The sequence below is a fragment of the Cibotium barometz genome, chromosome 17 (genome assembly GCF_041138505.1).
Source record: "Cibotium barometz isolate CiBa-2024 chromosome 17, ASM4113850v1, whole genome shotgun sequence".
Taxonomy (NCBI): domain Eukaryota; kingdom Viridiplantae; phylum Streptophyta; class Polypodiopsida; order Cyatheales; family Cibotiaceae; genus Cibotium; species Cibotium barometz.
In genome coordinates, this window is record NC_141062.1 from 5,448,354 (window position 1) to 5,461,987 (window position 13,634).

General features: G+C 44.5%; 1 protein-coding gene across 1 annotated transcript in view; it reads left to right on the forward strand.

The window, feature by feature from the left end:
• Positions 1-5,991: 5,991 nt before the first annotated feature.
• Positions 5,992-13,634, forward strand: part of LOC147629612 (uncharacterized) — a 47,215-nt gene continuing 39,572 nt past the window's right edge. The window contains exons 1-2 of the mRNA XM_086811101.1: positions 5,992-7,128; positions 7,679-7,887. Of these exons, the coding sequence (XP_086667227.1) occupies positions 6,222-7,128; positions 7,679-7,887 (1,116 nt within the window). The 5' untranslated portion in view covers positions 5,992-6,221. The remainder of the gene's footprint in view (positions 7,129-7,678; positions 7,888-13,634) is intronic.

The window sequence follows — 13,634 nt, forward strand, 5'->3', positions numbered from 1 at the left end:
GATTCAATCTGTCAAGGATTTCCTTGAAGATATGAATGATATGCTCAAAGCCGCACGTGAGAGCATTCGTAGCGCTCAGGATCGCGCTAAAACTTATGCGGATAAAGGACGAAGAAAGGTGACCTTTGCAGAAGGTGACTTTGTATTCCTCAAGGTTCCTGCACAGTCAGAAACCATGAAAACGGGAAAGTGTGATAAACTTTCTCCGAGATATTGTGGTCCTTTTAAAATCCTTAAGAAGATTGGGGACGTAGCATATAAACTTGAGTTACCGGAGAGTTCTCAAGTCCATCCTGTCTTCCATGTCAGTAAACTGAAGAAATCAGTTCACGGGTTAGAGAACGCAGTTTCTCCAGAGATTTTGGTGGACTTGATAGAACCACCAAAGATACCACATAAACCTAAAAAGATTCTACAGTATCGTGATAGACAGACTCGACATAAAGTGTACCAGGAGGTACTTGTTAAATGGACAGATAGGGATGAGGAGGTAGCTACCTGGGAACGCCGTAGTGCAATTTCCAAAAGGTTTCCCCAATTTGTTTTCGAGGACGAAAACTCTTCTTAAGGGGGGGTAATGTCACGTAGGCTGTAATGCCTTGACCGACGGCGGCAGACCGGCGGATGGCCATATCCGGGGTTCAGTGGGAGAGGACGCCCATGCGGAGTCATGGGCGGCCAGGCTAGTGTGGACGGCAGGCCACACACTATATAGCCTGGGGGATGAGGGGCAATCCTCATTCTTCCTCTATGGCTGGGTGGTGAGCCAGAGGCCGTCCCCTCTCGTGGTAACGCCCGTAGCGGCGTTACGGATATCTAACACTCCGTCCCCTCTCGTGGTAACGCCCGTAGCGGCGTTACAGATATCTAACAGAGGGTTTATCCTATTGTGAAGCAGACGCGATGAATGTTTCAAAAGACCAGTCATGAGGGTGACGTCAAATTCATGCTGTAGAGGTGACTGTTTTTTCCCAAGATATTTGAGATGAAGGATCGTCTGTAGGAGAGGGAGAAGTTCCTAAGAAATATATAACAATGGTGCTATGTGTGAGGCGAATGAGCAGTTACAAATCTTGTCCACAAGAGGAGTGTGAGGATAAGGTTGAGATTAGTGGGTTAATTTGCATTAATGAGCATGAGTTAGCTAATGAATTTGAGAGGGATGAACTAAGTTTATAATGGAGCATCTCATGAGAAGAGGAGAGGCTCTGATACCATGTTAAGATTCATGATATCTCCTACACATAGTTATGGAGATTAAGGTTTATCTAATGACCTACTAATGACATATGATTAAGTTGATCTATGATGGATGGTACCTAAGTACACTTATGATGATGAGTGTATGCATGCAATAGACTCAAGCACAATTAGGTTACAAGATTAATAATTGTACTCATAAAGAGGCTTAAGATGTGTGCAAGTGCTATATTTTCATTGCTTAAACTGCTGCCCCCCTTTAAAATGAGGAGGTACACCCTTGGGCTTGTACATCAATGTGGGATAATTCCCTTTGTTCATGTGGCTTCATGCTAGACTTCGCTCTTTCTTGACTTAACTCACTCCCTATCTCTTTCTTCTGCTCTTTGGCACCACATTTCTCAACACAGTCCACACACAGCCCCAAATCTCCAAGTAACTGCTACCTGACATGCTACCATTGTCGCAACACCCCTCTACTTTGCCTCTGTACTACTTGACAAGGCAACTGCTTCTTGTTGCTCTATGTAATAGCACCACTCCCAAAGAAAAACATAAACCTGCTAGTTGATCTTATGTCCAAGATGCTATCAGCCCAATCTACATCACTATATCCATACACCTATAACTCTATACCAGCCTCATAGAAGAGGTCATAATCAACTGTGGACCTCACGTATAACATAGTGTGCACCTCACACTATCCAAATGTGTCTTCTAAGAAACCTGCATAAATTGGCTCTCCAACCCGATTGTGTAGTTTATATCTAGCATGGTGATCATCTTTGTTTGGTTATAGGCACTGAAAAGGCCGGATTTCACTTAAATGGTTATGTATTATATATTTTACATGAGCACTCACTAATTATCTATGAAAGACATGCCACGAGATAGCTTAATGAAGGCTAGGACTTAATTTTTAACTTTGACCACCTAAATGGTGTAAACCTAGAAACAAAAGAGATAAGGCAAAAGGAAAGCCAACCCCTCATTCTCTTGTATTCTCTTATTAAAAATCTAATTGTGCTCTTGCTCTCTACTCTCTCCCTCTTGCCTCTTTCTTGTTTGTATGCATGATTTAATCTCTCTAGCTACTTGTCTACGTGTGTGAGTGAGTAAGTTTTTATTTTTTAAGAATGGAGTAGAAATGAAATCCCAAAAAAGAATGTTTTTAATTTTACTGCATTGTTCTTTTTGTATGTTGCATTTTCTTGTTATGTTAAGAAATCTATGTTTAGTTTTCCTTGTTACCCTTAAACTGTGTCTTTTAATTTCTTCAATTCCTATTTTGGTCAATTTTTACGTTTTCTGTTTTTGTTCATTTTTTAATTTTGCACAAAAAAAAACAATAATGTGGGATTGAAATCAAATCAATTTGGTTAAATACACCTAAAAATTGGTTTCCAATTTATCACAATTTTGACTCCTTGTATGGAGAAATAGAGATGAAAACAAGGATTTGGGTAGGATTTGCAAAAAGGATTAATTTTTGTGTTTTGCATGTTTTTTACATTTTTACAGTAGTGCTAGTAACACATTTTATCCCCTTGTAATTTGGGCCACTAGTTGTTAGCCTTAGTTGGCTCGCTTCATTTAATGCATGTAGGCTTTTAGGTCCCAAGTCAAAGAGGGATTTTAGGAAAAAATCTGAAAATCTTGACAAAAAATCTTAAAAACTGAAACCAAAATCATAAAAAATAAAAAGCAAAAAGTAAAAAAGTAGTTTTTTTAAAGGAAAAGAAATAGTTATTGCTTATTGGCATGGCCAAACATAAAAAAGGTTATCGCACCCCTGCAAAACAGCCAAATCGTATGGGAAATTTTGGAAAAGCGCACGCATAAAATCTCTAGATACCCACTTTAGGATGTGGGGATCACGTTTGTACAACTTGTACACCCCCAAAATTTTTAAATTTGCTTAGAACTTACTATACAAACTAGCGCTTGGGCACCCCAAAAAAAAGTGCATGCAAAACCCTTCCCAAAGTGTTCAGAACTGTGTAAAACCCACTTTGGACAAGTTTCCCTAACACCAACAAAAAAAATAAAAAATTGATCAATCAATTCCTTGGCCCTCGACCAGCCCTAAGTCACGTGCACTTACGAGTTTAGAGGACAATGCATCCATTGACGTAGGGACATACTAGCCTACTCTAGACTCTAGACCTTCGGTTGGAACCCAATTTAGCATAGTACAGGGTCTTAGACTTGCCACCAGTGACACATCGTCTCTAAACTTGACACAATGAAAGGTTCTCAAGATTTAGGGAGAGAAATCCCTACCCTAACCACGTCAGCCTAGACTAGCTTCCAGCCTGTTTGGTCGTATGGTGAGTTATCTTAGAGGTTCGACTTTGGCTTCGACTGCCTACTACCTCTAAACCACTCTACAACACATACTAGCCCATCAATAGAGGAGTTGATGTTGACTTATAAGCATCCACGTTGATATTCCTAGCAAAGCAACTCCTATTGCACCTGCTGTTACTCTACCCATTGACCCACCTCCTGCACAAGTGCTTATGCTTGATGGCAGAACATTGGAAGAAGTATCCAAGGTCTTTTGCGGCATTACACTAAGTCCATTCAGAACGATGTTGAGTCCCCAATAGCCTTGCTTATGGCCTACACGGGAAAGACTACATTCAACATAGGTGGAACAACAATCCATTCAGTGTTACACTTACCATTGCTCACAAATACACCTACAAGTCTATCTTCAAAAAAACTCGATATGTTATCTACACATTACAAGAGTCTCAAATTGGATGTATTTGATGAGATTTCCCTTATTGGATCTATAACTCTTAGCCTTGTTGATAGTCGACTACGTTATATCAAGCACGTGCATAATAAACCATTTGGTGGCATTGATGTCATTATGTGTGGTGACCTTTTCCAAGCAAGTCATGTTCGTGATTCATGGATCTTCAAGCCATAATCACAATTGTTAGAAGCAATCGTGCATATGTATTGGCAAACAACACCAAAGTGCTATGAGCTAAAAACCACTATGAGACAACGCGATCCAACGTTCATTAAAATTCTCAATAGAATAAGAACAAAGCACTCATGTGGACACAGACTTACATTACCTAAATGCTTCATTTTGTAGAACACCTCCTCAACAAAATGATATAGCCCACCTCTTCTACACCAATGACGACAAAAATAAGCATAATGACAAAGTGTATCATCAAAATTTAGGAGAGCCTCATGTCCTTGTGGCAATCGACATACGACACCAAACATGCAATAGAAAAGTACAAATACCCCATGAACCTCAAGCAACTATAGGACTCCACCAAGTCCTCCAATTGAAGCTAAATATGACCATTGAGTTGTGTGCCAGAACCATGACATTGCAGATGGCCTTGTCAATGGTGCGGAGGGAAATTTCATGAGCTCAAACTTGCAAGCTTCACACCTACTTGTTTGGATTAAGTTCTCCTTTCGACAAATAGGACAAAAAGCGAGGTACGAGCCGAGCCACTTATACACACATGCAATACCTCCTACATGGACACCATTGCATGTTGCAAAAGAATTCCAAATAGGTGAAAATGCATTGAATGCAATCACAAGAAAGCAATTCCCAATATAGCTTGCATCAGCAAAGGACGATACACAGGTCTCAAGGGCTCACGATGGAAAGCTTGGCATTTAACCCCAAAAAAATTCACGGCCATGGATTGGTATACATAGCTCTCTCAAGAATCAAAGACCCAAGCAACTTATTCTTGTTAAAACTTATACAAGCCACACACATAAAGATTGACGAGAGCGTCTGGCTAGAAACTCAACGTTTGCAAGCCGAAAGAAGATGGGAATGCTTCTAGAATCAGTTGGACCTTTGTAAAGACATGCACATAATCATCCAATCCTTGAACACAGTCTCCTTAAGACAACATACTTTGCAACAAATCGTTGATGTCATCACACATTCTATGCTTCCAAGGAACAAGATTGCACGCAGGTGAAAGAATCAAGCTTGGAAATTTCAATGTAATCACCTCAACCGGTAGCCACGATCTTGCAATTTATTATGATCCAGTTTAGAAAAGTGAAATCATCCCATAACCAGGAACAAGACAACATCGAGGCACTTGGTGCTCATTTCATTGACCATACCAACAAACACTTTCAAATAGCAACAATTTACTGATCACCGACCTCATCTTCTCGCGCTCTTCATCGACCACTACAACCCATTCTCCAAAAATTTAGCACGCAGCACCAAATTGTCCTCACGGGCACTAAAGCCAACAAACACATATGCATCTCTCACATCTTTCTTGGCTTCTCACAACATGACACAACACATTACATTGCCAACCACATTGCACCAATCAACTATAGACCATATATGGACAAATAATAAGAGCATGAATGCAAACTTTGGAACCAACTACTGTCACTGGTCAGATCATTCAATTCTCTACATGCTCACACCAAATGAATTAGCACCCTCCTTGTAAACTTCATCCTACTACACTTGATTGGGCCTGCCATTCATCGCGTTGCAACTTCGCCATCCACCCCCCCCACCCTCAATCCCCAGCCCACCACCGGCCCTTCACCCCTTCGTGTAAGCCTACCCATCAGCCTCCAACAATCCTACAAGAAACACAATCGAGCCAACACAATCCTTTTTCCAAGCCCATCCACCATACCATGTAACTTCCCTTATAAAAACTCCTCTTCTAATATAATCTCATTTTTCTTTGGTCCATTTCCAAAACATTCTCATTTTACATGTTATGCCTTACATTCAGCACAAAGTGGTGGACGGCATTTAACACTAGTAGGACTTACGGGAAAGGGTTTAGCCGTCACTAGGGTTTTCACCTTCTCCGAGTTTTACCATAAACTCGAGCTCCTGTGCTATTCCTTTCTAGCTATGATCTTGTAAGCTTCCTTTTGATTTATTAAACCCCCCTTTTTCCAGCGCTACTTGAATCAGCTCTCCTCTGCCATAGCTCCGTCAGCCTCCAGTTAGGGTTTTTTGGTTCAGTTTGAGCATGGCGGGGAATGATGGCTCTGTTGCAGGGAATGATGGCTCTGTTGCAGAGACCGAACGGTTTGCGCCATCGATGGCCTGCAAGGAAGGTCCCGTGTTGAACATGATGAGTAAGCGCCTGCGGGCACTGAAGAAGAAGTACAACAAGATTCTGCAAATCGAGGAGAGCAAGGCGCAGGGAAAAATCATCAATAGGGAGCAGGAGGAGGTGATGAAAACGAAGATCGCTGTGGCTGCGCTTATCGACGAGTACGAGAAGCTGCGGCAGCCCCTGCTGGTGGCCGTGAAGGAGGAGCTAGCAGAGCGGGAGAAGGAACTCATGGCCGCGACCTTGCGCAGAGATGATGGAGAAGAAGAAAGCGCGATGGCCGCAGAGAAGGACGCAGAAGCTGACGAGGTAAGCAAACAGAAAATCCTAGCTGAGGTTCGCAAGGACTCAGAGTCTCAGGATTCAGCTGTCTGCAGCAGTGAAAACCCTAATCCTAACCCTAGCCCTAACCCTGAAAACCCTAAGCCAAGTCTGGAGCTTGCGCTTTCCCATGATACCAGCCATGGCTATGATCATCATCCACAGACAAGCAATGGCGCTGCTGGCAGAAACATAGCAGACCTTTTGACGTTTCTGTACTTTGCACAGCTCTTTGATGTTAGATCACATGGTGAAACTTCTTGGACCAAGGTCCACGAACGAAGCTCCTGCCTTTCCTATGACTGTGTGACAGAAGACTCTCCCAGCCCCCTCTTGGAGACTGACCTGGATGACCTTTCCCTCTTTGGTTTGCTGCTTACCTCCCGATCGCCCAATGCAACATTGTCGCACAGAGACGCCCTTCAACATTGTATCAAGCATGCTAACCTTTGGCTGCAGAATTCAGACGCTCTCATCACAGAGGACCTGGACCTAACCTGTATCCTTTTTTGATGCTCAGGAAATGTTTTCCTGCTTTACTTCAAGTGCCTTAGGTTTGTGAAGGCATGTACGATCCTTAACCAAGCCCAGTGTCCATTTTAAATCTCCATTTTAATCCACACGGGCATGCAACCTTTCTATGACCTGAGTAGGATACATAGCCAGCTGGAAGGTGGCTCATTCTGGAACGTGTATGTTAGTCCTCCTTTACACATAGCATTTCAATCTTCAATGTAGGCAGGAAAGAGGGACTTGAGGCAAATTTTAAATAATCTTGCTTAGGGTACTTACGAATGAGAGGGGTGCTAGTAGAGGAGAGTGGGAAGAGAAGGGGGCAGGCAGCTTGGCTCTAGTTAAAGTTGATGTTGCCTTTAGTCATAGTGATGGACAACTAGCATGATCAGCTTTGGAGGTCAAAGTAATCAAAGTCTACAAGCAGTCCTCGAGTTTAGGAGTATCAAAGCCTTATTCACATTGGCTATCTATGTGTTGGGTGCCTGCTGTGAACATCACTTTTATTTTTCTTCTTCTTTAAAGACCAATTACAGACTCCCATTTGAGGGAAAGATTAAACAGGATTTTGTCCTCGGAGTATTTTACCATGATTCCAGAATTGCAAACAGTCAGTCAACAAAAAGCAGCAGCTGCAGCCACTGCAACAGGGCAATATGCTTCGCAATTACTTATTCACGAAGCATCAATTGGTGGAGATGGTGTGCTAGGGCTGGAAGTTGCCCCAGTTTATTTCTCGCTGCAGGTAACTCATAAATGTGATGTGTTGAGCAGCTAGTTTTAGAATACTTAGTTAGTTGTAAAGGTTGAATGGGTGAGCTATATATGAACTGGCTTTGAGAAAGTGTTACTAGGTTGCCATGGTGGCCAATATTTCAAATGCATGGTCATAATATGCATGATGGTGAGCTGTGGCATATTGTTATGGTATGTACTTTTAGCCGTAGTTATTGCATAAATATCAAGGTCTCTCTTGTTGAGTTATACATTGAATTATCGCATTTGTGTGAGGAATTGGCCTTAATAAGATGTTGGTGATATCAGCTATTGTTGTTAGTGGCTAAAGGGTTTTTGAATGATAAAGCCCATGGTCTCATACTAGGGAAAGGGGTTACCTATGTCCATTGAGGGAAAAGCTGTGTGGAAACTACAATAAGACGGGATGGATCCTCTTGAGCTTAGGAAAGAGTATAATTTTACTTTTTAGCTGGGCTATCCTCTTTGCATTCCAGCCTACGTTATTGAATTAGTGTGCTTTACTTGCAGCCATTTCCATGCCATTCAACTGTCAAAATATGCAGCGGAAATGATAACCAAATCTGAGACCACAAGAGCAAGTAGAGTGCAGAAAATAGACAGCACAAGAGAAGGAGAGAGATAGGCGTATAACTCTTCTCTATACACAAGATCCCGAGGAAAACTGAATGAATACAATGTGGGGCAATGGGGCCTATTTATATGGCCCCATCATGCAGTCGGCCAGCGCTAGCATGCGCCGCCAGCCCTCACGACTGGGCACATCCAGTCAGCCAGCAGAAAAAAAACTCCACGACTACTTCTGATCAGGTCGGCCAGCCCACGTGTCCAAGAGTGCAGTCGGCCAGCATCAGAAGCTCCTGCCAGCCTGTGGCAGCCACCCACACCATGGAAAAAAATGGGGAAAAAATATGGGGAGTGAGGAAAAATGATAAAACACCTATACAGGGTGGGCACACCCACAACAGAGGCCTTGGTGTCTGATAAAGACAGGAGATGACTTCTAACACCCCCTCTCAGCTCCTGGCTGTGAAATCAACCCAAGGGAGTTGGAGTGCCGCCTGAGCGTAGCCTGAGGTAGAGACTTCGTGAAGAGGTGTGCCGCATTGTCCTCCGTCCAACAATAAAGTACCAAGATGTCACCAGCCAAGATCTTCTCATGTGCAAAGTGATATTGTATCTCTATGTGCTTGGTCCGGGCATGGAAGACCGGGTTTCGAGCAATAGCTATACAACTCTGGTTATCGCACTAGAGTGGAAACCCAATCTCGCATAGCAGTCTCCGCAACCACACAACCTCGCAAGCAGCACCACAAGCAGCATGGTACTCTGCCTCTGTCGAAGATAGGGCAATAGTTGGCTGCCTCTTACTGCTCCAAGAAACTGCTCTTGAGCCGAGGGTAAAACTGTAACCTGAAGTAGATCTCCTCGTGTTTGGATCTCCTCCCCAATCTGAGTCACTCCAACCTTGGAGTCTGACTTCATCCCCTCTTGTGTAAAAGAGTCCTAGATCCTTTGTACTTTGCAAATACCGCAAGATCCTCAATCCTGCGTCCCACAGAGGGCTTCCTTTACGAAAGTTGTCCCGCATAATGCGAGACATCAGAGCATAGTTTACGTGAAGAAGCTTCGCTGTATTGCTTTTGTCTCGGACTCTGTGTGATCTTCGAGGGCCGTCCTTTGTGGTCCACTCGGAGAGTAACTCCGTGACACCCGACTCCCGAAGGGTGTCCAACAACCACCTGGGTACTCGAACAGATCGAGAAGCCTCCTGTCGTTGCAGGGACTCCACTCCAGCTGAGGGCTCAACCTCCTGAACTGACTGAGGTTGATCAACTGGAGCAATGGTCAGGGAATCATCATCAGACTCCTCTGGATCTCCAAGAAGTGGCGGCTCCTCGACAGTGGATACTGGAACATGCTCATCAAAGACCACATCCCGGCTGACAACAATCTCGTTCTTGTCTGGATCATACAATCTGTATCCCTTGGAAAGAGAATTATACCCCACAAATATAAGCTTGTGGGACTTGGAGTCAAGCTTCCCCCTCTGCTTCTTCGGAATATGTACGTACGCATCACTCCCAAAAACACGGAAGTGCGAGACATCAGGTTTCCTGCCAAAGTATGCTTCAAACGGAGTCATATTAGGTACTGAAGTCGTTGGAGACCTGTTGAGGGTATGGACAGTCGTTGCCATAGCCTCTCCCCAAAGTTTACAAGGAAGATCACGATGCTCGAGCATGGTCCTCGCCATCTCCACCACAGTCCTGTTTTTGCGTTCTACAACTCCATTCCCTGAAGGCGATCTTGTATTGGCCAGTTTCCTCTCGATGCCATGATCTGCACAAAATCTGAGAAATACAGTTGAGGAGAATTCACCCCCTTTGTCAGCCTTGAGAGTCTTTACGTGCAATCCAGACTCTTTTTCCACCATCACATGCCAATCCTTGAACCGTGCAAAAGCTTGGTCCTTCTATGAAAGAAAGTAGACCCACATGAATCTGGTACAGTCATCAACAAGCAGCATAAAATAGAGAGATCCTCCCAATGATGGTGTCTGCTGAGGTCCACACAAGACAGTGTAAATCAACTCCAACGGTTTTGAAGCCCGCCTGGAAGCCTGCTTCGGAAAGGATTCCCTGTGCTGCTTACCACGTATGCAAGAACTGCAACGTCCTTGCCTACTACCAACATCTGGCAAGCCGACCACCATCTGGTCTCGGAAAGCTCGCCGCAGTGCATCCACATTTAAGTGGCCAAAACGAAAGTGCCACACATCTCCGACCCGAGAACCTGTCAACGAGGAGAGTGCAGAGAGCTTGTAGATACCATTCTCCACACCGCCTTCCCAAACAACCTGGCCAGTCTCACGGTCCTGTAGAGCAACTGAATGCTCCTCAAATTCCACCCGAAAGCCAGTCTTGCATACTTCATGCACTGGCAGAAGATGAAAACCCAGAGCAGGGATGTAAAGAACACGGGAAGCATGCTTGCCCCCCTTGCCGTCGGGAATAATCTCCATCCGGCCCTCACTGTGTATCGGAGTTGTCGCCAATAAAAATGCGACCTGACTGCCGTTTCAGATCCAAAAAGAAGTCACGGGACGGAGTCACCACTGTCAAGAATCCATTCTCGGGTATCCTTCGCGGTGAAGCCAACTGCCTCCTTGCTCGAAGACGATGAAGCATCGGAGTCCATCATCTCTAAGCGCACAAATGCAGGAGTCTTTGCAGTTGAGGCTGAAGAATCAACACTCTTCCCAGTCCGCTTAGGACACTTCCTCCAATAGTGGCCTTTCTCGCCACAATCATTGCAGGATCGTTCGGCCTTCAGCTTCTCTCGTTCTGTGTTGGGCTTCTTCTCAGAAGACTTCTCCGGTGAAGCCTTCCCTTTGCCCTTGTTATTCCGGCCTTTTGATCGTTGGGCAGTTAAGGCCTCCGAACGTCCGTTGTGAGGAGGGTTCGTGAAACGTTCCTCCTGGTCCAAGACCATGGGCACAAGCTCCTCCCAGGTAATGGTGCTGAGCTTGCCACTCGTAATCAAAGAGGAGTAGAAAGCGGAACACTGAGCAGGCAAGTGGGACAGTAAAGTAATGGCCATGTCTTCAGATGATAGCCTGGAGGACTTCATGCTGAAGGGCATGTAGCTTGTTAATGTGCTCCCGCATCGTCGATGACTTTGCAGGGTTCATAACCTGCATTTGCACTTCCAAGGAGATCCTCTTCATGGGTGATACCCTGTTATAAAGAGAAGCCAAGTGTTGCCATATGCCTTTGGCCAGCGTCATATGCTTTACGTGATTGATTACTTGTGGTGTGCAATTGAAGAAAATAAATGACCGGACCCTGGCGTTGACACGATCCCACATCTGTGCCTGTGCCTGTGCCTGTGCCTTGCGGTCCTTCTTCATTGACAGTAACTCCCCTTCCTCTGCTTCCGGCCGTGGAACCCCTAATGATGAAATCAGCAAGTCATATGGCTCCAGCACAGACTCCATCATAACCTTCCAGATGCCGTAATTGTTCCTGTCTAATTGACGGTCCACTGGGAATGTGGGGAGAGTCGGGATCTTCACATGCTTCTTAGCCATCTCTAACAAATCGGGATGTAATTGAAAAAGGGTGGGTGGGTGGGAAAAAAAAACTCTAAACTTGCAAGTGGCTGTCTAGCACCTTAGCCCGCCTTCCTCTTGCAACTTCTCTTCCCGAACAGTCCAAACAGTCCACCAATCAGCAACGTAACTATCCCCCTCTTGCTCAAAAAACTCCCAAGATCTTTTAAGAGCATAGGGCTCTGATACCATGTCAAAATATGTAGCGGAAATGATAACCAAATCTGAGACCACAAGAGGAAGTAGAGTGCAGAAAATAGGCAGCACAAGAGAAGGAGAGAGATAGGTGTATAACTCTTCTCTATACACAAGATCCGGAGGAAAACTGAATGAATACAATGTGGGGCAATGGGGCCTATTTATATGGCCCCATCATGTAGTCGACCAGCGCTAGCATGTGCCGCCAGCCCTCACGATTGGGCACATCCAGTCGGCCAGCAGAAAAAAAACTCCACGACTACTGATCAGGTCGGCCAGCCCACGTGTCCAAGATTGCAGTCGGCCAGCATCAGAAGCTCCTGCCAGCCTGTGGTAGCCACCCACACCATGGAAAAAATGGGGAAAAAATACGAGGAGTGAGGAAAAATGATAAAACACCTATACAAGGCGGGCACACCCACAACAGAGGCCTTGGTGTCTGATAAAGACAGGAGATGACTTCTAACATCAACTTGTCCAAATGGGCTATCATCATTGCATTCCAGCCTACCTTATTGAATTAGTGTGCTCTACTTGCAGTCATTTCCCATTCAACTTGTCCAGATGTCAGTAATCCTCTGTATAGGGAACAGATTATTCTTGATGGTAATCTTGTTAAGGGCTTTGTAATTCACACACTTAATCTTGTTAAGGGCTTTGTAATTCACACGCTTCAACAGTGCCAGGATGAAACTGGCCTTCAGAAATCTGACGGGCGGTGAAACAAACACTCGTACACAAAACACTTCATCACCCATGGGCACTTGGAAAAGGAAACAAACAGGGGGAGCTAGAGTGCTCCTGCAAATAGTACAAGGACACCGATTGGCCCCAAAACACAGTGGCGCCCCTTGCGGTATTTCTTTACTTGATCAAAATTTGAGTACAAAGTACAACTTGTCGAATCCTCTACCAATAGGATCCCTTTTAGCTTTTCACCCAGGACTTCCGAATAAGAACTCTCGTTATTACAGCAAAGCATTCCATAGAGAAAGCACACTTGTACGACACCTCCCTGCTTGAAAAGGTCTTCTCCATCGCTATAATGGATCCCACAACCCTTTCCCAAACAGCAGTAGGGCTGTACCAAACCACATGTCCTTCCTTATAGTCTCAGCTTGCATGTAACCTCGAGAAAACTATAACCTGTTTACATGAATCCAAAGACATGCTCTCCATATGAAACCAAAGACCTGTATCTGATAAACCATAGACCTGTATCCATAAACCATAAGCCTGTTCCTCGATACCAAAGTCCTGTTTCCTCTTGAAAACTAATGTCATGTTTCCATGACAGATAAACCCACATATGCACCATCCAATCACGGCGCCAAAAACCTAGAGAGAGAAAGATTGAGGACGTGTCAAGCCATCCCTGAATACACAAGTCCAAGATGAAAAGCAATAACACATCTCTTCCAAGA